At 44.2% G+C, this 26,974-nt stretch overlaps 1 protein-coding gene across 5 annotated transcripts in view; it reads right to left on the bottom strand.

Annotated features, from left to right (window-relative positions):
* Positions 1-12,699: 12,699 nt before the first annotated feature.
* The window catches only part of DYRK2 (dual specificity tyrosine phosphorylation regulated kinase 2), a 34,273-nt gene continuing 19,998 nt past the window's right edge, over positions 12,700-26,974 (bottom strand). For 2 of the 5 annotated variants that reach the window (XM_072973038.1, XM_072973037.1), the window contains one exon: positions 12,700-18,274. In XM_072973038.1, coding sequence (XP_072829139.1) covers positions 16,667-18,253 — 1,587 coding nt within the window. In that variant the 5' untranslated portion in view covers positions 18,254-18,274 and the 3' untranslated portion in view covers positions 12,700-16,666. Of the gene's footprint in view, positions 18,275-24,398; positions 24,533-25,195; positions 25,345-25,903; positions 26,390-26,974 lie in introns of those variants that run through there. The other 3 variants (XM_072973036.1, XM_031683124.2, XM_072973039.1) reach the window with 3 other exon arrangements.

Here is a 26,974-nt window from a genome sequence, read left to right as displayed (position 1 = left end):
CAACTGATCCCTGAAAAATCACACACACAACATATACACATGCATACATACTCAAAAGTAACAACTGATAAAGGAGAGAATTAACTGTTATTCAAAAGTAAATTTGCAGGCAGATATTATGTTTCCTTAAATTTTGCCCTATTTAAATAGTGAATTACAATTAAATACAAAGTCCTTTAATATTTTTGCTTATTGTGAGTTTTAGTTTTGGCCAAAAAAAAAAAAGGAAAATGGAAGAACAAGGTGTATGCTCTTTGGTTCCATTTACCTGGGGTTCTCCTGGCAGTAGCTTTTTTGGGTTCTAGATAGAATACTCTTTGTCATTTTATTGTTCTCCACATCAGGTTTTATTTCAGGAGGAAATAATTCCAAATATATGCATATATCCAAAATGTTATTTTTAAAGTGTTACAGATGTTATGTCAGCATAATAATTATATCAATCTTTTCTTGGTGTGGCAACAAATTACTGTAAATTTCATGGCTTAACACAATACAAGTGTATAATCTTAGATATAGTTCTGCAGATTAAAAGTTCGACATGAGTCTCATTGGGCTAAAATCAAAGTGTCAGCAAGACTGCATTACTTTCTGGAAGCTCTAAGAAAGAATGTATGTCTCTGCCTTTTCCAGCTTCTAGAGGCCCCCTTCCTCCATCTTCAAGTCCCTTGCATCCCTCTGAATAAGTAGACCATAACTATGTCTCCCTCTGACTCTCTTCTCTAGTCTTCTTCTTCTCCCGTTTTTAAGGACCCTTGTGATTACAGTGGGCCTACCTGGAGAATCCATTATAATCTCCCCATCTCAAGAGCAATTGTTTAACATCCTTAATTCCATCTGCAACTGTAATCCTCCTTTGTCATGTGTATAAATATGCCCTGGCCACTGTAACAAAACACGACAGACTGGGTGGCTTAAGCAACAGACATTAAATTTTTTTCCTGGTTCTGGAAGTTTAAGGCTGCAAGTCCAAGATCAAGGTGCCAGCAGAGTTAGAGTCTGGTGAGGTCTCTCTCCTTGGTTTGCATGAGCTGCCTTCTCACTGAGTCCTCACATGCCCTTTCCTCCATGTGCACAAGTGGAGAGGGGAGGGGAGGGCTCTTTCTCTTCTTAAAAAGACACTATTCCCATGGGATTAGGGCCCCACCCTTATAACTTCGTTTCATCTTCATTTCATCTTCGTTTCTTCCTCAAGAGCACTGTCTCCAAATACAGTCACATTGAGAGTTAGGACTTAATAAAGAAAATTGTTCCTCTCCTTACAATACTTCTGACACCGAAAGTGTGGGGTTTTTTTCCTTATCAACAACCATTCTTCAACTCTCCAGACACCAACTGGGTGTCCTACAGCACTAACCCCGGGAGTTGGTACAGACTGCATTGCTCAGTCCTGTAAGACTTCTCCCACTTCAGACACCAGTCATAAGTCCCAGGTTGTTGCCTGTACTCCTGACCATTCCAGCTATAAATTGCAGGTTCCCACCCTTCCCCGCCACCAGGTTCAGTAATTTGCTATAAAGGCTCACAGAACTCGGAGAAACACTTCACCTAAGTTTACCATTTGATTATAAAGGATATAAAAGATACAAATATTCAGCCAGATGAAAAGGCACATAGGATGAGGTCTAGAAGGCTCCCAAGCACAGATGCTTCTGTTCCTGGGCAGTTAGGGTGCACCAGCCTCCTTGTGTATGAAGGCATTCACCAACCCAGAAGCTCTCTGAATCCTAGAGTTCACAGATTTTTATGGAGGCTTTGTCACATGTAGGCATGACAGTGTACTAACTCACTCCCCAGCCCTTGTCCCCTCCCCTGAGGTCCGGGGTTAGGGCTGAAAGTTCAGGCCTTGGGCTTTTCAGTGACCAGCCCTTATCCAGACACTACCTAGGGGCCCCCAGTCACCAGTCATCTCATTAGCATACAACAAGACACCCTTATCACTATGGGGGTCCCAAGGGCCCTAGAAGCTCTTGTGTAAGAAACTGCAGGCTAAGACCAAGTATATATTTCTTATTATATCACAGTATCTCAAGGTGCAACATATGAATTTTGGTGGAGGACACAATTCAATCCATAAGCTCATGTCATCCGACATACTCCCAGGCTCTGTGAATCAGGACATAGACACCTTTGTTTGAGCCATTATTCTGCGTGCCATGGGGCTGTCCTTTGAATTGCAGCCCTACCTTAAGGATATGCTCCTGAGGTCAAGTGAGGCAGCAGTGGCAAACTAATCAAAGATAGGGCCAGGAGGAGGAGGAATGACACCAGAGTGGGACAGTGGGTGTTTGGCCTTTTTTCCCCAAACTGGTTGTAATTGATGCTTGGGCCCCTTCCAAACCAAGAACCAGCTCTCCTTTCTCTCTGGCACTGGTTCAGGGAAGGATCAGTGTAAGCAGGTACTCCAAGTAAACAGTGGAAGGGGCATAGGTGTCGGGCCCTCTAAACCCTGGGGCTGTGACGGTGGCAACACTGTGACAACTTGCCGGTGCCTGGAGGTTAAGCTGAATACCATTAAATGGTGCGTGCTGAGCAGATCCTGGCAAAGGACCTGTGGGGCAAGCACCCTGTACTGGGTTTTAAAATCCACATTTCCAGATAGCATGATGCATGAAAAAGGTAAGAAATGAGCTCAGGACACTATTTGTTATAAAGGAATATGCCTCTGAAAAGTCCAGGGAGAAGCTGACTCCCAGAGCCAGAGTCACACGTGCAGACTCCCCTTCACAAAGGTCACTGGGTTAATCAGGCCCATTATTCATCATTTGTGTGTCAGGACACACGGGGATGTGGCCATCTTGATAAAAGGCCTTCCTGCTCTCCAGAGGAAATAATTAGCTCAGGGAGTAAGAAATCTGTAGGTTCCAAGCCTAAAAGGAGACAGCAAGTATCTGAAGAACAAAAATAACTCAGCTGCAGCTTCCTCCTACTGTGTCAGCTCAACTAGACCACTTTACTACTGGCCAGAGGCTTGGTAATAAATTTTTACCCAGAATTAGCTACCATTCTGATATCACCCAAAAGATCCAACAATGAAAGCCTAAAAGAAAGGCAGCAAGGATACACTTTCTTGTCCTTCTCCCATCCCACCCAACACACACATACATACAGATGTCTTACTGAAAAATAAATTTATAAGCTGTACTGATATAAAAAGGATTTATGCTCTTCATGTTATGTTGATTCCTAAGGACAAAAGGAAAACCAAACACCTATACATTAACTAAGATCTAGTCTCAGCCATATCCTAAACACAATGTCCATGTGTCAAGATAAGAACTGAGGCAATGCACACTGGAATACAGAAAAATCTGTTTCACCACTAAATCTTTCCTACGCCCATGGCAGACATTGCTAATCAATCACAGCATTATTTCCTATGAATCCAGAGGAAACATCACAGTCCCAAGACAGGATTCTAGGTAACCACTATCAAGCATTCTAGGTTGGCTTTAGAAATTCTACTCATTTGCCTCCCTGGCATATAACATTTCTAATTTCTCCCTCTCTACCATCTTCTTCCTTACTTCCTCCAAACATACACAGACCTCACTCTCTACAGCAAGTATTTGAGGAGCACCTATTGTGTGCCAAGCACCATTTAAGGCAACAGGAAATACAGAGATAGCAAGAACCAGCATGATCTCTATTCCAGTGTAAGTTACACTTAATGAGGGAGACAGACAATAAACAATCATTAAACACATAAACAAGATACTGATAAGTGCTTTAAAGAAAATAAAACAGGCTAATATGATGAGGTGGGACTGGGGGGTGGGAGAATGGGCCTTGGTAGGGTAGTCAGGGAAGTGCTATCTGAGCAGGTGGAGTCAGATCTAAGTAATAAATGATAAGATGAGTCAATCACCACACAAAGAGGGGAGCAGTATTTCAGTGGAGGGAGCAGGAAGTGCAAAGGTCCTAAGGCAGGAATGAGATTGAGACATCCAGGGAACACACAGAAGATAGATGTGGCTGGAGCACACCGAGCCAGGGAGAATGGAATCAAATGAGCCTGGAAAGAGAGGAGAACCAGATCATGTAGGGTTGGAAGGAATGTCGAGGAAACTGCCCATTCTATCAGTGTGATGAGATATCATTGGAGAGTTTTGCCACAGTTTGATTTACTTTGCCTGCTTAGGAAAAATTCTCACTTTATCCACCTTTCCTAATCATCTTTGTCTCTGTCTACACACGTTCACTGCCATCCTTTGGGAGTGGATCTGCACCCACCACCCCACTTCCTCACTAGTTTCCTCCTTAGCCACTTGGTAAAACACTCCTCTTCCTTCACTCTCCTGAAGCCTTTCTAAAGTGGCGCTGATGGCTTCTTTTGCACATGTCTCTTTGACCCTCTCCAAGCGCTTCATTTACACGCTCAAGAATTTGGATGAAGGCCCCATTTTGCCCCAAACGCTATACCAGTCACTGGGGATACCATGGTTAGCAAGAAAGACAGTCCCTTACCCTCATGGAACAGGAAGGCTAACAATCCAACCAGTCCCAACAGTGAAGTTCAAGGTCCACAAAAGCAGGTCTGGCAGTTACGGAGGGAGACCACAGCAGGGGCAGCTCAGCTAGCCTAGGTGGGGCGGGCACAGGGAGGGCAGAGGAAGCACTGGCCTCTGGAGACCTGAAGACAGCAGGAATTAGCTGGGGGCGAATAGGAGGAGAACCACATTCCAGGTAGTGGAAACTGGAGGTGAGGAAGAGCACAGCAAGCAGTAGGAGCGGAAATGGTCCAGGGATGGGTCCATGAGACAGGAAGTGAACTTCCTCCCCCTTATTAAAGCACTCTGCTCGCCTGGTCCGTGGCAATCTTCTTTGGTTTTTGTGTTTTTCCTTCCTTTACAAGTATTTTTCTTCTTTAATACTTTTAAAAAGTATTAAAATGTGAATGCTCATTGTGAAAATTGATTAAAATATCAAAAGAGAATGAAAATGAAAATCAGATCCTTGTTAACACATTGGTCTATTCCCCTCTAATAGTTTTTCCTGTGCTCTCTGCCTCTGCCTCTTTTGGAAGGGAGGGCATTCGGCTTGGGGTCCTATTTTATTTTTGGAGGGGGGAATTTTTTGTTTAATATTACAATGTGAACATTTTGTCCTTGAAAACATAAATTTATTATAATTTATTAAGCAACTTTGATGGATACAAACTTTATTCCTGAGTTTGTGCTACTATTGTGATTATCCTTGTACATAAATCTTTGTTTACATCACAGATTATTCTGAGCTGTATCCCTGGAAGTAGAATTGTCAGGTAAAAAGCAAGTGAGATTTTCTGAAGCTCCTGGTGCAGACTTCCAAGTTACCCTCCAGAAAGGTTCTGCTGATTGCACCCCAGCAGCAGCAAATGAGTGTTTGGGGTCCCCCCACACCCTTGCTAGCATGGAGGATTCTTGTTTACCTAATTGTTGATACTTTATGGGTCAAGAAAGAAAAACAACTCATTGCTTTAATTTACATTACTTTGATTCACAATTTAAAAATTTTTTTTATCGATTTATATTTATCATAAAATTTTTAAACATGTCATTTGTCCATTTATTTCACAGGTTTATGAGTGTATTTTTCTTAGTGATTTAAAACTCTTCAATAGATTATTTACATTGAATCTGTGAACCTTGAGGTTTTATAAGCAAGTAGTCTTCTCAAATTTGTCAGCTAACTAGATAACCAACAAGGGCCTACTGTATAGCGCAGGGAAATACATTCAATATCCTATAGTAACCTCTAGTGGAAAAGAATCTGTAAAGGAATATATATATATATATATTTATATATATATATATATATCTGAATATATATATGCATCTGAATCACTTTGCTGTACACCTGAAATGTTATAAATCAACTATACTTCAATGTAAAAGAATGGAAAAAAATTATCAGCTAAAACCCTTTGACTTATTTGTAATTTTTAGATAGTCACATTAAAAAAAATTTATTTTTTTTCAGTCTGTGCTCTAGTTATAAAATAACACGAACGGTGCCTTCAGAAGCCTGAGTGGTCTTTCACCCCCACCTCACCTCACTTCCGGAAGCAGAACCCGTGGTCTGGGGCCACGCTTAATCCTGTCACTCTCTGCCTGCCTTCTCTCAGGTGGTGAGGACTTCACGGTCTCATGAAGTCTCACCGTCTCCACTTGGCTCCCCTCCGCTGTCCTCCCCAGGAAGCTACAGTGACTGTTTAAAAACTTGCTTTAAACGGTTCAGTGGCTTCCTGGTGCAGCGAGAAGGAATTCCCAGCTCCTCAGCGTGGTCTGTGTGGCCTTCTCCACGGGCTGGCCTTGCTCTCCTTCCGTCCTCCACCTGCGCCATCCTCCCCTCCTCCTCCTGCGCCGTCCTCCTCTTCTCCGCGGTTCTCCCCTTGGCTCACCAGATTCCAGGCACACAGGCCTTCTGTCATGGCCTGGGCTTCTGAGCCGCCCTCCTCCTTCGGAACGGCACACCCCACAAACATCACTACGCCAGAGGGGCCTTTGCTGACCCCCTAGTCCATTAATAAGGGGCTTTCTCACAACACCTAGATTCTTTTCCCTCATGGTGCTTCTCACATTTTATACCTGACATTTTCGTGATTATCTGTTTAACGTCCACCTCCCCTACTAAAATGTTACCTCCAGACACCTCTAGGTTTGGTTTGCAGTGAATGCCCAGAGGGAAAGTGGGAGGAAAGCAGAGGAAAGGATTGCACTCTTCCCCTCACTTCAGTCCCACTCACCTCTAGTTAGCACGAATTCCTCCCAGATGCTAAGACTGCCAGTGTTAGCTTTTCATGAGGGCCACCTTGCCCAACCTCAGGTAAAGGAGCTTCGTAGAGGAAATGCTCTCTGGTCTGAGCTGAGGCCCACAGGAAGAGGCAGAGGTTGGGAAGGCATTCTTGACAGAGAGCACTTTGCAGTGGTTGTGAGTTGAGAATGTGGCATGTTTGAGGAAACCACAAGGCAAAAGTCTTCACCTTTCCAAAGGAATTATCCTCCATTTCCTTACTCTGGAAAACCCCAGTCTCTGCCTACTCCTTGCATTAGGCCAAAAATTATATACACAAGTGCTCAATACATACTGAATGACCAGATGAATGAATGACACATGACATGCCTCAATTAGAGTAATTCTCTTCTAGAATGCTCCTTTTCTTTACCAGTCGGAATTCCATCAAGATCTGGCTGGAGAGACCCCCCTCCCTGAAGTTTTTCTTATCCAGCAGCAGCATAAATAATCTTTCCACGCTCAGAATTTTGTCTACTATTGTGCTAAAATTGCTTAATGTCTCCTATCTAATCTTGTCTTCCCAATTAATATAAAGTCCTCAAAGTCAGGGACCTAGCTCCTTCCCTTCTCTTTTATTTTTTTGCTTTGGTGTATCCAAATGCCCCATAGAGTAAATGTTTAATTTCTGTGAAAGGAGGGAGGGAGGGAGGAAAACCCAACCAAAAGGATAGCTATCTTTGGGGAAAGGAGAGGTTGGCTTACTTGACTTCTACAATCCCTTTTTCCCATCTTTTTTTTTTCTTTTGTACAAACTCTTTTAAATGTAAAATTTCCTGAAAAAATTTAATTTAATTAATAAATGAGATTTTACTCAAAGGCTTCAAATTTCAGCAAAAGATAAATAGCTTACTAGTACTTTATAATAACTCTGTAACCAAAGGCACTAATTTTCACCCTCTTTTCTCCAACAAATCAGATACTGTAATTCCTTTTGCTGCAGTGTAGCAAATCAGACACTAAACTAGCAACAGCTTCTTTTTTTTTTTAACTTTTTTTATTGAGTTAGTCATTTTACAGATTCCAGTGTAGAGCACAATTTTTCAGTTATACATGAAAATATGTATATTCATTGTCACATTTTTTTTCCGCTGTGAGCTCCCACAAGATCTTGTATATATTTCCCTGTGCTATACAATATAATATTGTTTTTCTATTCTGTATATACCCGTCAGTATCTATAAATTTTGAACTCCCAGTCTGTCCCTTCCCACCCCCACCCCTTTGGCAACCACAAGTTTGTATTCTATGTCTATGAGTCTGCTTCTATTTTGTATTTATGTTCTTTTTTTTTTTTTTTTAAATTCCACATTATAGGCGATCTCATATGGTATTTTTCTTTCTGGCTTACTTCACTTAGAATGACATTCTCCAAGGACATCCATGTTGCTGCAAATGGCATTATGTTGTCGTTTTTATGGCTGAATGGTATTCCCTTGTATAAATATACCACCACTTCTTTATCCAGTCATCTGTTGATGGACATTCTGGCTGTTTCCATGTCTTGGCTATTGTAGACAGTACTGCTATGAACATTGCGGTGCAGGTGTCTTTCTGAAGTAGGGTTCCTTCTGGATATATGCCCAGGGGTGGGATAACTGGGTCATATGGTAAGTCTATTCCTAGTCTTTTGAGGAATCTCCATACTGTTTTCCACAGTGGCTGCACCAATCTGCATTCCCATCAGCAGTGTAGGAAGGTTCCCTTTTCTCCACAGCCTCTCCAACATTTGTCACCTGTGGACTTTTGAATGATGGCCATTCTGACTGGTGTGAGGTGATATTTCATCATAGTTTTGATTTGCATTTCTCTGATAATTAGTGATATTGAGCATTTTTTCATGTGCCTATTGATCATTTGTATGTCTTCCTTAGAGAATTGCTTGTTTAGGTCTTCTGCCCATTTTTGAATTGGGTTGTTTGTTTTTTTCTTATTATGTCGTATGGGCTGCTTATATATTCTGGAGATCAAGCCTTTGCCATTTTCATCATTTGCAAAACTTTTCTCCCATTCCGTAGGTTGTTGTTTTGTTTTACTTATAGTTTTCTTTGCTGTGCAGAAGCTTGTAAGTTTAATTAGGTCTCACTTGCAACAGCTACTTTTTAATGCACAAAGAAACACTACTATTATTTCTACATTAATATTATGCATCCTAAAAACCCTCCAATCCTTCCTGTTTTTAATTTTTATCTTATTTTTGTCTTTTGTTTTGTGGCAGGAGGTGATGAGGTTTATTTTTTAATGGAGATACTGGGGATTGAACCCAGGACCTCATGCATGCTAGATGGTCACTCTACTACTGAGCTATACCCTCCCTCACTCAATCCTCCCTGTTTTTAAATCTCCATTCCTGCCTTCTGGTCTAATCTGCCATCTCTTGCAAAAACTTCTGATTGGTCTTAGTCTACTCTCACCCTTCTCAGCACGATCTAGTAAAGGCAGGCAGGGGAATGTATTGCTTAGGGGTAGAGTGCCAGCTTAGTATGTGCACAGTTCTGAGTTCAATCCCCAGCACCTCCATTAAATAAATTTAAAAACAAAAAAAACAGCCCATCTGCTTGTGGTGTGTTTTCTTCCTTATCTTTAATAGCACCTCCAAGGCTTAGCATGGTCTGGGGCCCCATTGTCACAGCCAAGTTCTCTCATACTTGTAGGTTCCTGTGAGTTTCAGCCACAGGGACCTTCCCTTAATTGCTCACACATACCTTGCTTCCTTAACTCAGTGTTTCTGTCTGTGCTCTCCTTCCTTAGCTCAAAAAGCTATTGATTTCCTAAGGAAGCCATTCGGGAATCAGATGAGACAACACAACCTCCCCCTTTCACAACACACACTCAGCACCACATGCTTTTCCTTTATAGTGCTTATTATATTTGCTGTTATGTATTTGTTCATATAATTACTTGTGTAACACCTTGCCTTCCCAACCAGTCTAAAAACTGCAAAGACAGGAACTATGTCTGTTTTGTTCACCAAGATATGTAATTAGTGCCTAAATAATACCTGGCATGTAGTAGGCATTTAATAAATGTTTGACAAATTAATGCCATCTGCAGTAGATGTTAATAAGATGGGTGTCTGGGTTGGTTTGTTTGTTTGTTTTGTTTTGTTTTTTATAATTTCAGTCTACTCAAGCCAAAATTTCAATGAATTGAATTCTAGGGAAAGGGGAAATTAGGTTTGATATCACTCTTCAGATAAAAGGATGACAAGTTAGCCCAAACTTACACACATACTTATTTCCTGTAAGTCTACAGAAATTGTTTGTACACTGATCACATTTGCCACCAAACAACTGAAAGCAATTCAGTAAGCTCTTACTTAAATGACCCAAGCCTGCTCATGGGTTTTTGTTCTGCAAATAACACACTTCATTTTTTCAAGTGAAGAAATAGTCTAGGTATTTAAAACTCCTCAAACTTAGGAGGGAAAAATAATTTGGGATAACAAGCAAGGAAAGACACAGTATTTTTGTTTTTAAAATTGGTTTATTTACAATTTGGTATTTTAAAATTATATTTGGAATTTTAATTTTATGTATTTCCCTAGCAGGCAGTCTGTTTTCTTAAATATGGAAGCAAAGGAGAGGAAACCTGAGTAAATCTGAATTTAAGAAATTTACCTGTTGCTACAGTCAGTAAAATTTAACTTTAAATCCCTGAGAATTAGTAGAATCAAAAATGTTTTCATACATTCAAATGTAAAAAGCATTATTTCAAGAACAAAAAAAATAAAACTACTATAATTAATTAACCTCCCCACAGATGGCAATATAAGAAGTTCCTCTTTCTTAAATTAACTGAGGGCTATGTACACAATGCATTTTAGTTATTAGAGGCACCTAAAGAGATTAAGATGCTCTAATCCTCAGTTTTTTGTTTTTGTTTTGTAGTTTCTCCTCTTTTAAAAAACATTCCTGGAAAATAATACACAATTTATTCAAATAATAGCAATGCCCACTGTTAGCTCAAATTTTCTCCCCTTTATAAATTTTTGGTCCTGATGGACAATTAGGTATTTTCCTTTACTGTCCAAGACCAAGATTCTTTATCTGATTGCAACCTGAGGCCCAAACTGTTTTTGCAAAGTCACTTTGGAGCAAGTCACTTCAGTTTCCTCAAATATCAAATGAAGGTAATTACAGCTCACAGGGATGTGTAAGGTTGAACTGATGTTCATACAATACCATGAGGTCTGGGAAGCTTTCTTCATAAGAAGCAATGCTCTGGGACACATGATAGTTATAATATATCCTGCTGCTCCTTATTATGGATGACTGCTTAATACTTCTAAAATGTCAGCTTTCTTCAGAGGAATGAATATTAATTCATTAGTTTGCTCAGTAAACTTCCTTGAGATACAAAGGTGTGGCAATTATGTCCCCTCCCCCTATATATATGAAATGAAGCACAGATATTAAGGATGTGACCACAGCAAAACAAGTCAAAGTCAAACCAAATAAACAAATCCTTTGCAGTAAGACGCAATTTTCTTATGTACGTGTAACACACTGGCCATTCTTCATTTTGGATGGTGTTAAGCATCATTAATGACAAGTGTTTATTTGCCTAATGGCCCAAAGGAAAAAACACAGTGTAATTCAAAACAAAGCCACAAATACCCTTTCTTCAAATCTCTCTCAATGCTCTTTTCCAAAGCAGAAAATTATCAAACTTATTTCCCTTTCTCTAAAAGACCAGTACCAATGCCAGCTGGGAATAGCCCCCAGTGCTAGTTTGAAGGCAACTTTGAAGTTCCAAGAATATTTGTGTAGTTGTTGACTCCAAAAGGGAAAAGAGACAGAAATTCAAGTGGAATATAGCATAAATCAATTTTAAGAAAGTGCTTTGAAAAGTCTGGGTGACAGAATGAGTGGGAACATTTAATCTGCTCTGAGTAAGTCAAACCTGGACAATCTATTTTAAAATTAAATTGCTGCTTTTGCATCAGCTTTCAATTTTATACATGGTGCACACCTCTTAAAAATTTATATCTAAATATATTGGGTTTCTTAGTTGGTTGGTTGGTATTTTTTTCACTGTGTAAGAACTCTGAGGAGCAAGAGAAGCAAGAGAAGCAATTCTGGCAGTCTCTGGCATAGGACGGGCTAAGCCCATGTCTGCGATTGGGACCTCCCACGGTGTGCCCTTGTTTTAGCAAATCCCACTTCTGCTGCAGGAAGCCACACCAAGTAATTCTTCGGCTGTTGGTGGCAGGAGGGGTGTAAATAAAAATGTGAGGTAGTTCTTTCCACAAGAGGAAAATATTTGTCGCCATAATGTCCCTGCGATGTCTGACAAATCACCAGAGCACCTGCTCGCTGCCATCTGTGAGTAAACTCCTGGCTTCGTATTAACTGAACCTGACACGTCGTGAGCTAGCTGCAGTTCACAGGCTTGCTTTTCTGACCCAGCCATGACAAGAGCCACCGAAACCCCCAAAGTGTAACCCACAGAGACCACCAAGTACAAAAACTGCAAAAGCCCAAGCGTAAAAAGCACATGGGGGAGCTGGTGAGAGCACAGAGGAATGATTTACCAGAACCCATGTAGAAGAAAGAATGAAGACTGGTGGGAAATAATTTATAGGCTCTGCTGCCACAGCTTAACTATCACCTTGAAGGTTAAAAAAAGAAAAGATGTAAAGTTCTAGCATGATGCAAAGCTACATTATAGAGAACACAGCAGAGACTCTACACAGGAAAACTCACACAGAAATACTAAAGGTAAAAAATAGAATATACCGAGAAAAGCAAGAGTCGCCTACTAAAACTTGCTCACTTGGAACTTGTACATTTATAATAAACTAATAAAAACAAAGTGATTGCTGAAAATACTTGTTTTCTAAACTCTCTCCAGGCTACCAGGCCAAGAATAATACCAGAAATAGATCAGGAGTAAAATTATAGTTAGAAAAGGGGAGAAAAGTAAGGTAGGACATTAAAATTTTATTCTGAAATTATCTCTGGCCACGACAATAAAATTTAACAAATATTCACTGAACAGTCTTACTCCTGTCATCAGCTGTACAATACATACAGTATCATAGAACTGGCCACTAGGATTAAAATCCACTAGAACATATTCCATGTTAAGTGGCGACAGCAGCATCTCACAGAAAATTTTACATACATATATACACAGTCCACATTCAACCATTTTCACATATTTTCAGTACACACAGTTGCAGCATATTACAGTCACGTGTCTAAGTTGTTGCTCGATAAAAACCCAAGCCACTGCCTAGACATTACTGTAGCAGTTGAGCTGAGTATAAGTACAATGAATTTTATCTATGTCCATAGCAGAGAGATGTACAAGCCCCTAAGAAACAAGAGTTCACAAATACTTTTTTTTAAATGCTACCACAGCATTATGTTGGGCAATATTAAAACCTTTACCAACCAAATCAGTTTTATTTTTTAAAAAGTCTTCTGCTTACCATAATATTCTTGATGAAAAAAATTACAAAAATGAACACTCTTTAAAATAATTCATACTTTGAAGATTCCAATATGGCCCAATGCTACTGATGCCTAGTGTTTCCTAACATTCGGATGGAGTCCTTCCACATGACTCCAAACCACCCATTAAGTTTAAAAGTGGCTTAAGTGCCTTGCACCCAAATTGTAAAAATCCCTGGCCATCCTTACTAGAGCCAGGCACATATAAAAGGAATGCACTTTGGTTCATACCAAATGCCCTGGGATTAATCAGACTATAAAATTAAATGGTTTGAGGTAAATTTTTACAAATACAGTTGATTTTTGCCTAGTGTTAGCATAACAAAAAAAAATTGTTTAAAAAATCAGTCTGATGTTAAGATACAACAAAGACCATCCTTAACCCCTTAAACACAGGAATTCCCTGTGTAACTAACCAGTGGTTACCTTTTCCGGTGCCTGATGATAATTCACGCCTTAAGGTTTCTATTAAGGCCTGTAAGTAACTGGATGTTTAAGACAGATGTATCTTTGCAGAGATGGGTTCCATCCTTACTGCCTAGTATTCAAAGAGTTAAAAGAGGCCAAAAAATGCACGCCCTACAACATGGCATTCAGAACAAAAGGCACATTGTTAACACTAAGGGCACAATTTCTCCTCTACTGTTAATCTACACTGTCTTGCATCACTGTTGTTCCACTGTTGTAGCCATACACTGAAGTGGTAATGCACACTCTGGGGGTGCAAGAAACGGAGCCAGATGAGACCGCGACCAAAGACAAGACGACACTGTGCTATTCCTAAATCTGAAAACAGCTCAGACATCCCTAGACAACGGTGACCTGTGAGACCAAGGACTGTTTCCAAGCCAACTCCTAGTAGCCTATCAGAGCCCTTCATTTATTTATGATTTAAAAATCACAACGATGCAACATTTTTCTTTTTTGTTGACATTATAATTAAGCTAGAATTTTTAAAACGCAGCTCTATCACTAAACACTGAACGTGGCGGCTCTTGTGAACAAAGGAAATTTCACTGTATTTAGGGGGTGCGGTGTGGGGGGAGCCCCACAGCACTGCACATTATAGTTTGGCTTAAAAGTTTCCGGTTACATTTGTGAATAAGATTAGTCACAAATGCACTGTAGGCATCTTAAGAACCAGGTTTGTGTGGTGGGGGAGGAGACAAGCAGGATTAATCCATTTATAAATTTTCACATGTATAATAATTTTATAGGGAAATTCATATTAACGGCAGGCTCAGGTTCATGTAGTTAAAACTAAAAACGAAAAATCTCTAGAGTGGATACAGAAGAGGAGCATCGCAAGGGGAAAACAGCCTTTACGTTTTGTTTCTTTTAATGACTTAAAGGCGCTGTCATTGAGAGGCTCGTGGTTTTACAAAACCACCACACTGAGTCTTACACTTCTTATGCCTTTAAGCCAACATTTTAATAATAAATACGCAATCTTTAAAATTCTGTAAGCCACTGATTGGGGGTATCATCACGTGAGCATCATTTAAAATGCAACTTACTGCCATATTATTGCACTTCCACAGATTACACAGAAATGTGTACAACAAGCTAAAGAATTTGACTAGGGAAAAGAAGCTATAATTTCTAAATACAGAAGTACAAATCAGTTTATCAGTGACACCCTTAAATAGTAAAGCAAGTATCAACATCACTATCTTAATAAACTAATCTTACTACTTTTTTTTTGGCAAATATCTGTAATATTTCCTGAGCATTTTTCTCCACCATCAACTGACAAAGCCTCAAGATAAGTAAAGTGTTTCGTTCAAAACTACTTTTTTTTTTCTTTAAAGTAAGAGAAACTGGAGGATTAGTATTAAAAGAACTTAACCGGAAACTTTCTTGGCCTCACTGGGGACCATGCTTTAAGAACTTGTAAATCAATTTACAGGCAATACAACATCTGTGCATATAAAAGAGTGTTTATCCTAATTTATACTACCCAAAACCTATTGTCCAAACAGGCAGAAATCTTTCTATATTAAATTGCACATACTAAAAAATTTTTTCCACGTGCCTTCAAATTGATATATATCACTGCTCATACATTAGTGATAAAATACTGAAATTTTCACTGTGAAAATAAGTATTACTCAGAAGAGAAAATATTCTTTTACCTAACTCTGTTACTTTTCCAGGTAAAGTGTCATTCCCACAAAAACAATCAGTGCAATCCAAACGAAAGTAAAACAAAACACAGGAATGCAATTTCTGTGGTTCTTCTAATGATGCAAAGAATAAGTCAAACCATTTAACTTGAGGTTGAATTTTCCCTCCTTCGAATTTGTTGTTAAAGTTGGCCTTGCTGAACAAGCACGACTCCTGTTCACGATGAGGATTTTCAACCCCTCTGTTTTTTTTAAAGAGTTGATGCTTTCCCAGGCTAAGAGAACCTTCCCGCGGCACCTGAAAAGTGTGAACTCACTCTAATCTGCTAAACCTTCTTTGGAACTATGGAAATCCCTACCTTAAGGAGCTAGGCTGCTGTTCTTTTTTAAATTGGAATATGAAACGATGGTCATAATCACAGCTAAAATGTCTCTCTCTGTATTAACAGTCTGGGATATGTATTTGAAAGAAAAAAAAACCCTAAATGTAAGCAACAGATGGGTGTTGAAAGAGGAACAGTGAGGGGAAAAGCAAAGAGAAGGAACAGTTCATGGAATACATTTCTAAATTTAGGTGCAAAACCAATTCTGCAATATGAGTCTTCTTTGCGAAACAGCTCGCTGATCACATTAGAAAATTTGGAGGAACACACACGTTTCCATGTATCCACCAGGTCTGCTTGGCCGGACTTTAGAATATCAGAAGGGTAACAGGGCATTTCCACTTGGGGATTTTATTTTGTCTTTCTTTGAGCGCTAATTTTAGGGAAAAAAAATCTGTAAGGTGCAGTTTCTCTTAAGCTCTCATTTTTGTCCTGCCTCTCCTCCTCCCACAATCACTACCACCCAGGTGACTCATGGAAAAGGGAAGCAGGACAGGCTGCACCTGCACGTGAACCTGCAGCAAGAAGGGGGGCCTTGGGAGGCAATCACCTTGGGGAGAACACACTATGACCCATGAAAACAGAGTGAATGTCTTCGACACCAACCTGTAGATGCGCGGCAGTCACGACGTAATCAATGGCCTGCCACTGACGTTTATTACTGCCACACTAAATACAGTAAGGCTCATCGTACTTTTAGAACACAAAAACAGTTTCAGAAAGTATAAAAACTTAAAGCATTGTCCCCATGTATTTTATAAAAACAAAACGAACAACTTTCTTACATTAAAATAAGTGCCGAAAAGATACAAATGAGTCGAGTTATTGAGCAAATAAAAACAGGTCTGAGCTACTCCTTTTCAACCCAGTAAGGCTCAGCAACGTCGTATCTTTCAGAACTACCAGCATCGGGGGACTCAGCTCAGCTAACGAGTTTTGGCAACACTGTCCTCTGCTGAATATTCCCATTGGCATCTGTCATCTGTGCCAAATTAGTCCTCAGTTTGGAAGCTGAGCTGGAAGGTGGAGGTAACTTGGAAATGGATGTGATAGCACCAGTGCTCTCGGTGATCCTTTTCACTGCCGTCTTCTCCCCCGTCGGAGGCTTTGGCAGCCGCCTCCTCAGCCAGGGGTGCCGCAGGGCCTGGCCGGGGGTCATGCGAACCGCAGGATCCCATTCTAAACACTGTTTCAAGAAGTCAAGGAAAAGGGGGTCGTCACACCCCTTCAGTGCATTCCCCCACTCTCTGCTCTCTGGCGGGCCCCTCAGTTTGCCCCTCCGGGAACGGCCTCCGTTGAGCACCACGGAGCCGTCTGAGAGGGTCGTGACAGTGCAGTAACGGGGATAACCCTTGGAGCTCACAAAATTTTTGGCTCGTTTGGATGCATCCAGCAGTTTCTGGGAGGGCATGCCCAGCAGTTCAATCATACAGGCCAGCTGGTCCCCTTCATCCTCCCCAGGCAGGAGTGGGTAACCGGTCAGGAGCTCCGCTAGGATGCAGCCCAGGCTCCACATATCGATGGGCATGCCATACCGGGCGCCAAGGATCACTTCCGGGGCCCGGTAAAAACGGGACTGGATGTACGTGTAGACGCGCTGATGCTCGTAACAACTGGAGCCAAAATCAATCACTTTAATCCCGCTTCTGCCCTGCTGCTTTAATAGAATGTTCTCAGGCTTCAGGTCACAGTGAATTATCCTGTTTTTGTGCAAAGCGTCCAGGCACTGCAGGATGGAGTGGGCGAACTTGCGGACCAAAGGCAGGCTGAAGCCCTGGAACTTGTTCTTCTTGATGAGCTCGTAGAGGTTCATGCTCAGCAGCTCGAACGTCATGCAGATGTGGTTGCGGAAGGTGAAGTTCTCCAGCATGTGGATGACATTCATGGTGTTGTCCTTGTCCTGCTTCCGCAGGTGCTCCAGGATGCGGATCTCCTCGGCCGCCTGCCGGTGGAAACGCTTCTCATTCCGCACCATCTTCAGGGCCACGTGCTGGTGGACTTTGTGGTCGTAGGCCTTGACCACCTGCCCAAAGCTCCCCTTCCCAATGACCTTGAGGACCTCGTACCTGTAAGCCACGTGATCATGGGGCACCTGCACGTAGGATCCCTGGTCATCATCGTAGCCACCGTTGTTGGGCCCGCCGGTCATGCCCTGGCGCTTCTTTGCATTTGGACCCAAGAAATAGATTTCAGGGTAGCTGAAAATCTCATGGTGCTCAAAGCTGGTCAGTTTTTGCATATATTGCTTCATCGCTTGCTCAGGTGTCAGGGGAGTGGCTTTCACCTTCCCCATGCCTTCCAGGGACTTCAGAGAGGTGGAGCTCCCCTGCCGTCTATGGATGCTCTCCAGCTGCCGCTCAGGCACCACTGGCAAGCCCGTCTTGCCCACTGACGTAAGCCCATTTGGTTGTGTCGTGAGCACTGTCCGCTTGTTACTGTTATCCTCAAACAGCTGCTGAACCTGGATCTGTCCGTGGCTGTGGCTCCCAACGTGTAGGTGATCATTCATTGTGTGCTTACTGCCGCCAATCTGGAATTCATAAAGGAAACATCAAGAGAATGGAAGAGGTCTGTCTGTTCAAAAGGGATATTTTATAAGTTGGTGCCCACCACCCCTCCTTACAATCAGAATCAGATTTATTCAGTGGAGAGCGTTGTACACACAGGCACCACAGGAACACCTTGCCAGGGAGCAAGGATATGATGCTGACAGCCTCAGACAAGATCAAGGAAAACAACCTTAGGGATCTGGGGAGGGCTATGAAATTTGGGATCCAGATAGGACCCCACAAATGCTACACCTAACAAAGTTTGCTCCAGAGATTTTCAGGGTCCCTAGAGTAAGTGCTCGGTGTACGCAGAGACCGTGTCGCTTGTTCATCATTCTGTATCTAACATTTAGCACAGGGCCTGGTGTATCACTGATGTTCCACTCTGATGTTCCACTCTAGGCGCTATACCGGCTCTCCCTCCCCCAGACCCTAGCACTGCTCACACTTCATTTACTAGCTTCTTTATTACCCTGAGGGCAGGGGCCGTGTCAGTCTTGTTCACAACTCTTTCTCCAATATTTAGTTCTATTCTGAGAACATTACTATCTTCATTCTCTGTCTTCTCCACTACTTGGAAATCAAACTAATTACACCTGGGAAAGTGCATGATACAGAAGCAAAGAACATTGTACTTTTAGGCTTGAAAGATTCCCATGTAGATATGCACTGTAGTATCTTGTAAACCCCTAACCTATTTTTAAGTTTCTGGGCCTCACTGACTGTGATGACCATTTAAGGCCATTCAGCCCAGCAAACCAACCGCAGCCCTCTTTTGGGCCTCTCCTTTGGTCAATGGCTTGGCTCTCTCAAGACATGTATTCCTCAGGCTGCTGGGATACTCAGCTTTCCAACAAGGAATACAAAGTAGCGACTTCTATTTTAGGCACACATGCCTCCCCAACATTCCTGTCTGGACAGAACTGATGGTGTAAGCCAAGGGGACCCAGCCTTTGTACTGAGAATCTACTTGGGATTTTGTTCAAGCGTTACTATTTCCAAGAGGTGAGGGGTGGGAAAGGACCAGCAGCCACAATCCCCTCCCAGTTAGGAATTCTTGCCAACCTGAGACAATCACTCACAAGTCTTCAAAGCATCCCACTAGGTGATTTTTATATGAAACCTTAAAGATCACCTTGCCACTCACAATCCGTCTCACTCATTCAGCTAGTCTAGCTGAGGTCTAGCCACACGTGTGGCCGAGCCCCTACCCCTTAGGAGCTGACAATCAGCAGCAGTCCTCTGCCATCAGTATTTTTCCCGTTATCTCCTTCTAAATCCTACCTCTTGGGCTTTACATATCACCAGGAGTGTAGAAGTGCTCTCTATATCTAATATCGTAATTCAGGGAGTGGTTTGGGACTACCATGATTATAAAATGAAATTCCAAGTCCTTCTTACCAGCAGACCAAGACCTTCAAATTTCCTTTAACTGAAGCACAGCACGCACAGGGACTATGTGAGAAATAAGCCTTCTCTCCACAATCTTCTAAAACAAAGTAGAATTTAGCAAAGTACTTGGGCCTGTCTGAAGTGTGGTTTCGTAGACAGGGATTTCATTTCACAGACAGATTTCTGGAAGACTTCTAGTTGAACCCTTTTATTAAACTCCTAGACGATATTCCGTGCTAAGAGAACTTATCTTCTGTCAGAGTAGCTGGACAGGTTATTTTATCCTCATTCTATGCCAAAAGCAGAGCAGTTCATAAAAATGAATTAGGAAAGTCTCGAGTATGCAGACACATTGTAGCGGCTTGTCTGTTGCTTTTTGTTCCTAAGCCTCACTCTCTGCACCTCTCCTCCTCCCCAATGCGGTCTTTCAAGCACCAAAGAATAAAAGGATCTGAAATTAGAAATCTATGTCCCCTAACAGCACCACTCTCTTCAGGGTAGCAGGAGCGATTTCAGAAGGAAAACCAACATTACCAGTACTTGTGCTACAAAAAGCATGAGGCTTCACTGGGAACAAATTAACCTTGGGGCTTTAGGAACTCCTAAAAAAAAGGTCAAGCAAAATATTTTGAGCTTCAGAAGCTGTCTTCAGTTTTCTGCAATTGCAATTTTAACGTTCTGTATAATTTCAAATACCATCACAAAAGCCGAGTGACCACAACCAAAGAGTCTACCAATTAACTGGATCACCTCCTGTCTTTCCAACAACCTTCTCTTGGTCTCCTCCACGGCAGCAACTAAGGAAGCTTCTAGGGTTTCCCAGGGTTCAAGCCTCCACTGCCCCGTGGCTTCTCACTCCCATAGCTTTCTCTGGTTGACCATGACTACAGCCAGGGCTCCAGCAACCACCCCCCTGGGGTTGACATCTGCCACATCCGCACCTCTAGCTCAGACCCGCCCAATCCATGTCTCCCGAGCGCAAGACCCCCTGTCTCCAACCATAGATCAGCTGCCTTTCCCACAAGCAACTCAAACTCAACTAACAATTTTTTCTACCAAACCCATCTCCTCCTCCCATAACCCTCAATTACTGGTCAACAAAAGGCTTCTCCTCTGCAGAGTCATTCAATCCATCTCCAGGTCTCCTGGGCCTTCATAAGTCACCGTCAGGCCCCATCGTTTCTCTCCACCTAACTCTTCTCCATCCACCCTGCCTCACCTTGCACTCCTGCGGCCTCTCACTGCCACAACTGGAGCAGCCTCCTCACATGTCCCCTTGCTTCCAAGTCTTGAATTCCTCAAACCTCTTCTTTCCACTGTACTTTTGGAGTTACCACTGAAGTGTCACTCTGGGACCCTGGCTTTTGCTCAAGGACCACAAAGGCACCCCATTCCCACAGACAATGCAAGAACTTACAGGCAAGAATATGAGGTTCTAAAATGGAAAGCCTGTATGACCTGAGTCCTTCCAGAACCATCTACCACCATCATGTTCTCTGAGAATAGTAAACTGGATTCCCCAGGACCCATGGAGACACCACGCTCTTTGATGCTCCTCTGCTTTTGTTGAGGTCATGTTTCATAATGGTTAGGAGTCCAGGGATTTTCAGTTAGACACATGGGAAATGAACCCCAGCTCTATCACTTACTGTGTGACCTTGGGCAATTTACTTAATCTCTCTGAACCTCAGTGTCCGTATCTGTAAAAAGAAAGTAACACAGCTACCTCGTTAGGGCTATTAGGAGGATTAATAAAGGTAAAAGGTATAAAGTCCTTAGTACAGTACTGAGTAAAGGGGAGCTAGAATTATCGTCCTTTCCAAACACTGCTTAGAATCTCCTTCCTCACCAAGTCCACATGGTAAACTCCTACTCAACCTTCAATGTCCAGTTCAGTACTCACCTCCCTGTCCCTTCCACTGTGCTTATGGAGCACTGATATATTCAAATACCATGTTCATCTTCACCTGTTTTCACACCTGATGTACCCACTTGGCTGTGAGCAATTCCAGGGTGGGGTCATCTCTTATCTTTTCAAGTCCCTACTGACACAAACCCAAACATACAGTAAGCACTCTGTAAATATCTGCTGAATGGAAGAACGCATGCCAGTCACTCCTTGTTAACTCTCACCCCTCTGAGTTATTCTAGAGAACTACCTTTGGACCTTCATAATAAAACATGAAGTTAACACCCAGGGAATTGGGACTTGTCCCTGGGGACCCAAGTCACAAGATGTTTGGCTTACAGTGCATCAGCAGAACTTGGGAGGCAAATGATAGCTCATTAAAGAGTACCTATAGCAGAACAGATCAACTGAACACCTAAATGACATGTAGAATCTTAAAAACTTTCCAGACGTTAAGGAGATTCCTTAGAGAGGCTCAAGTAAAGGAGGATTTAAGGCCTGAAGGACTGCAAGACTCTACAATCACAACCCGGCTCAGAAGCACAACTAACTGACGTATAAAAGTGGCGGGGGTGGGGACCCTAGAAAGACCAAAACATTTCCAGAATACATATGCTGGAAGTACACCAGAAACTTAAGGATGTTTAAAACCTCTCACTCACTTTTTCTATTTGCCAGTGCCTACCCAGCACAGTGCCTGTCAAATTTAAAAATACACTCTGAATGAGTGCCAGCTGTTAGATACTATAATGTATGGGTCAAAGCAGCGAGACCTCCAAAAGCCCTCTTTGACCATAAAATATTTTAGCATTAAAAATTATGTTAAGAACAATAGTCTAGCCAATTTGATCATTTTAATCTCTTCCAATAATAAAAGGGGAAAAAGCAGATACTTCATTGTGCTAATATTTCTGGGCATTTTAAAATTTCTCTGAAATCATTTTACAAATGCTGTACAGTGTTATGGGACTAGAACTGAGTCCAAAAAGATTGGAGTTTTAGCTCCTCCTCAAATGCACTGACACAGTGTTTGTGGCCCTGAGTGAAATGTCTACTTTTTCTTCTCCCAAACATTACTGTTTTCTAAATGGGAATATTCATTCTTCTTTAATCCCAACTATTTTATAAAGGTAAAACTGGTAACTGGAGAGTGCTTTAAACATTAAAACAGTTATGAAAGTAATATAATACTAGTATTTCAGAACTTAAAAGAAAAAAACTAATGGGAATCAAATAGTTATTGAGTACTGTCTTAGGACAAACAGAAATTAACAGAATGTTAAGTGTACAATATCCTCATGGAGATAGGGAACAAAAGAGCAATGCATTAGATAAATTCCAAAGTTTATAATCCTTATAGTCATATATCTGTTGACTACATCGTTTACAAGGGAAAATATGGGCAAAAAACTTAGGACAAGATTATTTTCCTCTCCTTAATGCCCTTTCCCCCAACTCATCCGAAAACAGCTCTCCCTATTTGTTAACTGCTATGGAATTAAAAACTAAAAATTTACAAAAACCTGAAAGACATATGGGAATATGGATCTGCAAAGGTTCTTGCATTTATAACAAAACTAATACAATTTTCTAGAATTAGCAGTGTCAAGCAGTATGTTCAAGCTGGATTCCCGAGGGCTGGGGCTCTAATTCCAGCCTTGATAGGAACTGGCTCAGGAATCTTGACCAAACCAGTTAACTTGTCCGACTCTTTTCTCATCTGTAAAATGAAAGAGTAGCACCAGGTAAACCCTGTGGTCCTTTTAGTCGCTTATTCTAGGAAGTCTGCAGTGCTGTGGAAATAAAATCAAAACTAAACAACTACTGAAACCCAAATTCACACTTTCAAAACCAAGCCTCTAATAATCAACAGTGTACTAAAGTTTAGGTAAGTTAAACAGGTAAATCAGGTAGATGTCACAGCCAAATATAAGCACCATCTCTAGAAGTCCTGAGAAGCACCCACTCATCTTTTCATTTCTGGTCCACGATGGGCTGCTCCTCCAGAAGACATCATTCGTTTTCTATCATCCCATTACATATTTCAATTGTAAAGAGGTTCTGATCAAGTAAAACCCCCCTTAGAAAACTAGGATCCAGATGCAAACCAAGTAGTCTGTCTTTCTCAGGTCAACACCAAGTCGCATGATTACATTCCCACATGGAAAAATACTGGATGTTGTATTTTCCAAATTGTCACATGATTCCAAACCAAACTGAAACACTAAAACCATCGGCAATTCCTCAACTAAAACGTCACTGTGAGAGAGACATTCAACTCTATTACACAGAATCAACAGCCTATTGACAGATTCTCTTCCATCAACCACAGTCCAACAGATTGGTTAACTTCTTTGTAGCGAATTCTCAGCCCCTGTATTTAGATGTGTCAGGAGAGACAAAAAGAGAAAGAAAGAGAAAATACAAGAAAACACTCTTGTGGAGCTGTACACAGATGTCCAGGTCTAAGAGAAAATATTCCAATCTAGCCATCCTCTCACAAATCCTCCCCTGATAAACAAGTTTCCTCATAACTCATGACCCTCAGAGCCGTTCCCCTGTAGGCTAGAAATGGCCTGTTCTACAAGAACTCAACTTTCACTTGGCAAACAAAGCCATATCCCTAGCAAACACCCCTCACACAGAACCATCTTAAGCCGTTCCTCTGAAAGAGCCAATGGTAAATAAGACCTGGGAAACCATCACCTCCTCCAGGGCACACCTCCGCTAGGCTGTCAGCCTCTGTCCAAGGACGACCTCTGGGAGCTGAAAAGAGGTACATGCTGAAGTCAAGTCCAGCTTACCAATCTCGGCAGCCACCAGCGCTGCGCTGGGCTCTCCTCGCCCTCTAGGCCCTCTGAGGGACCACAGCACCTGTCAGGTGCTCTGCCCTTCCCACCTCCCTCCCAAGCAAAGCTGGCCCTTTCCTTTTGAATAATTTCCAACTGCAGAATCCTACAGGGGTAGTTTGTTGTGACTGCTGCTGGGGCTCTTATTTTCGTTAACGTTAATTACAATTTCTGCTGTGCTCAAACCTGTAGCACTCATAAAACATGCTTCCACACGCGGGGGACAATTGGCGCTGCTCCCTGCTGGCTGGAGCCAGGCCTGGGAAGCTCTTTGGGGGATCGATTTTCCGGGCAGGACGGCCTGGCTGTCCCCTAAGACATATCTGTTTCTATAAATACCCACTACCCAACGTGTGGTGGTGGTGGTGGTGGTGGCGGCGGCGGCGGCGGAGGGGGAGGGATGTTTACCGGGTCAGGGAAAGGCGCTCTGGGAAGCAAGGACGAAAAAAAGGAGGAAGAGAGGAGGAAAGCGGCCAGGAGGAAGTTCCGAGGAAGAAGAGCGCAGGGGTGGGCGGGCTCCGGAGGGGAAGTGAGGGGCCCACGCCACGAATCATTCTTTGTGGCTGCAGCTTTGGGCTCGCCCAAGTTCCAGAGGGCGGCGTCCCAGAGAGGCCACTGGCCAGGGGCGTGGAGACACTCGCGTTTCGACTACCCTCTCCTCTCCAGGCGGCAGAACCGCACAAGTTCGGGTGTCGGAGCCCCAAACCCCTCCCGCCTCCCTCTCCCCACGCCGCCCGTAGGCTGGGTCTCACCGTGTGGGCTGCGGCGGCAGCGTTGCTGGCTCGGAGAGGCGGCAGGGCGATGGGGGAGGGCGGGCCGGTCCCCACTCCGCTCCGGGGGGCCCCCGCACCGAGCCCTGGGGAAGCCTGGAGCTGACGAACGGCGCTGTCCCCTCCTCGGCCTGGCAGCCACGCGCGGGAGGAGACAAAAGAGGGTCAAGGGGGAGAAAGTCACCCGGACCCCGTGGCCCCGCCCCACCCCACCCCTCTGGGCTGTGAAGCCCGCTCTCCCGGGGGGTGAGCCAGGAGGCCCGGGACGCGGATCCCCGGCGCGCACCCGCGGGCGGGGCTCTGGCGGCTGCAAAGTTAAGTCGGGCCCCAGCGCGCGAACGAGTTCACGACCCTGCAGGGGAGCTGGGCAGGGCCAGGGTTGGCGGCCCAAGCCGGGAGAAGGGCTGGACTGCCGACCCAGGCGCCGCCGCCTTGCTGAGCGCCGGGTGGGGGAGGCCCGGGACAGTCCCCGCCCCGCTGGCTGCGCTCGGAGGAGCTCCGGGCCCGCGTGCAACAATGAGCAGAGCCGAGGCCAGGGCGCGCCGTCAGCCCGAGGACCCCGCGGCGCCCAGTCTTGGCGCAGACTTTGTTCGAGGTCCCACTGGCAGCGGGCGCCCGCGCCACGAGGGCTGGACCGGGACGCTGGCGGGGGCGGGCGCCCGGGGCGGTGCGGGGCCCGAGCCTCCTTACCGGTCGGGTAGGCGGCGGGAGCGGCGGCCGAAGGTTTCCTGGTTAACATGGCCGCTGGAGAGGAAAAGGCATCTCAGGGCTGCCGTCTTCGCCGCCGCCGCCGCCGCCTGTCCTGCTGCTACTTCTCGCGGCCGCCACCGCCGCCACCTCCCGGTCGCCCCTCTCGCGGATCTCCGGCGCCTCCTCGCCGCCTCGCGTCAGCTACAGCCAGACACACACAGTCCGCTGCATCCCTTCGGCCCGGGCCCGCCGCCGCGAGCCCCCCGCTCTCCTCGCCGCCGCCGCCGTCCTCCTCTTCCTCGGGCGGCTGCAGCACCCCCCGGCCCGTGCACATGCCTCGCCCTCCCTGGCGCGCCGCGGGCCTCCCCGATTCCCTCACATAGGGCGCGGGGGAGCTGGCTGCACCGCCACTGCCGACTAGCTCGGGAGCCTCCTCCCCGACCCGCGCACGCGCGCCCCCGCGCTCACTCGCCTGGCGCCCGCGCGCCCGGGGAGGACAGCCCCGCCCCCACTCCCTCCGCCCCTGGGCAGGCCCCGCCCCCGGGCTCCCCCAGCCGCGCCGCACACTCTGGCACACACCCCTCCCCCACCCAGCCACCCAGCCACCCACCGGAGTCCCTCCCCCGCCCCCTAGTCATCTGCAGAGCCACCCCTCCACTCCCCGGAAAACTCTGCAGCTCGCGCTCCGCCTCCCCCTCCAGCCATCTGCACCGCTCCCCTCAGCTCCCCAGCCCACGACCTTCTCCCCTCCCCGGCCTCGCCAGCCCCTGCAGGACCCCTAGCCTACCTACCACTGCTTCCCTCTTACCTCCCACCTCCACCGAAATCGCTGCAGAGACCCCTCCCTCCCCTTCCAAGGGCGTCCCCAGACACAAATGCATTTTCAGCTTTTCAAACCTAATGGCTGCTCACAAACAATACTGCCCCACCTTCCCGGTCCCAGGGGTTTAAGCACCCCCCTCTTCCCAACTGTTCGTGTAAATAACTTAGTTGTGCGAGGGTCACCTCAGTAAGGTAAATCAAGCCGGATGGAGGGCCACGCCTTAGACTGGTTATCCCAAGTGCGGGCCA

The sequence above is a fragment of the Vicugna pacos genome, chromosome 12 (assembly GCF_048564905.1).
Source record: "Vicugna pacos chromosome 12, VicPac4, whole genome shotgun sequence".
Lineage (NCBI taxonomy): Eukaryota > Metazoa > Chordata > Mammalia > Artiodactyla > Camelidae > Vicugna > Vicugna pacos.
This window is presented reverse-complemented; position numbering and strand designations above follow the sequence as displayed.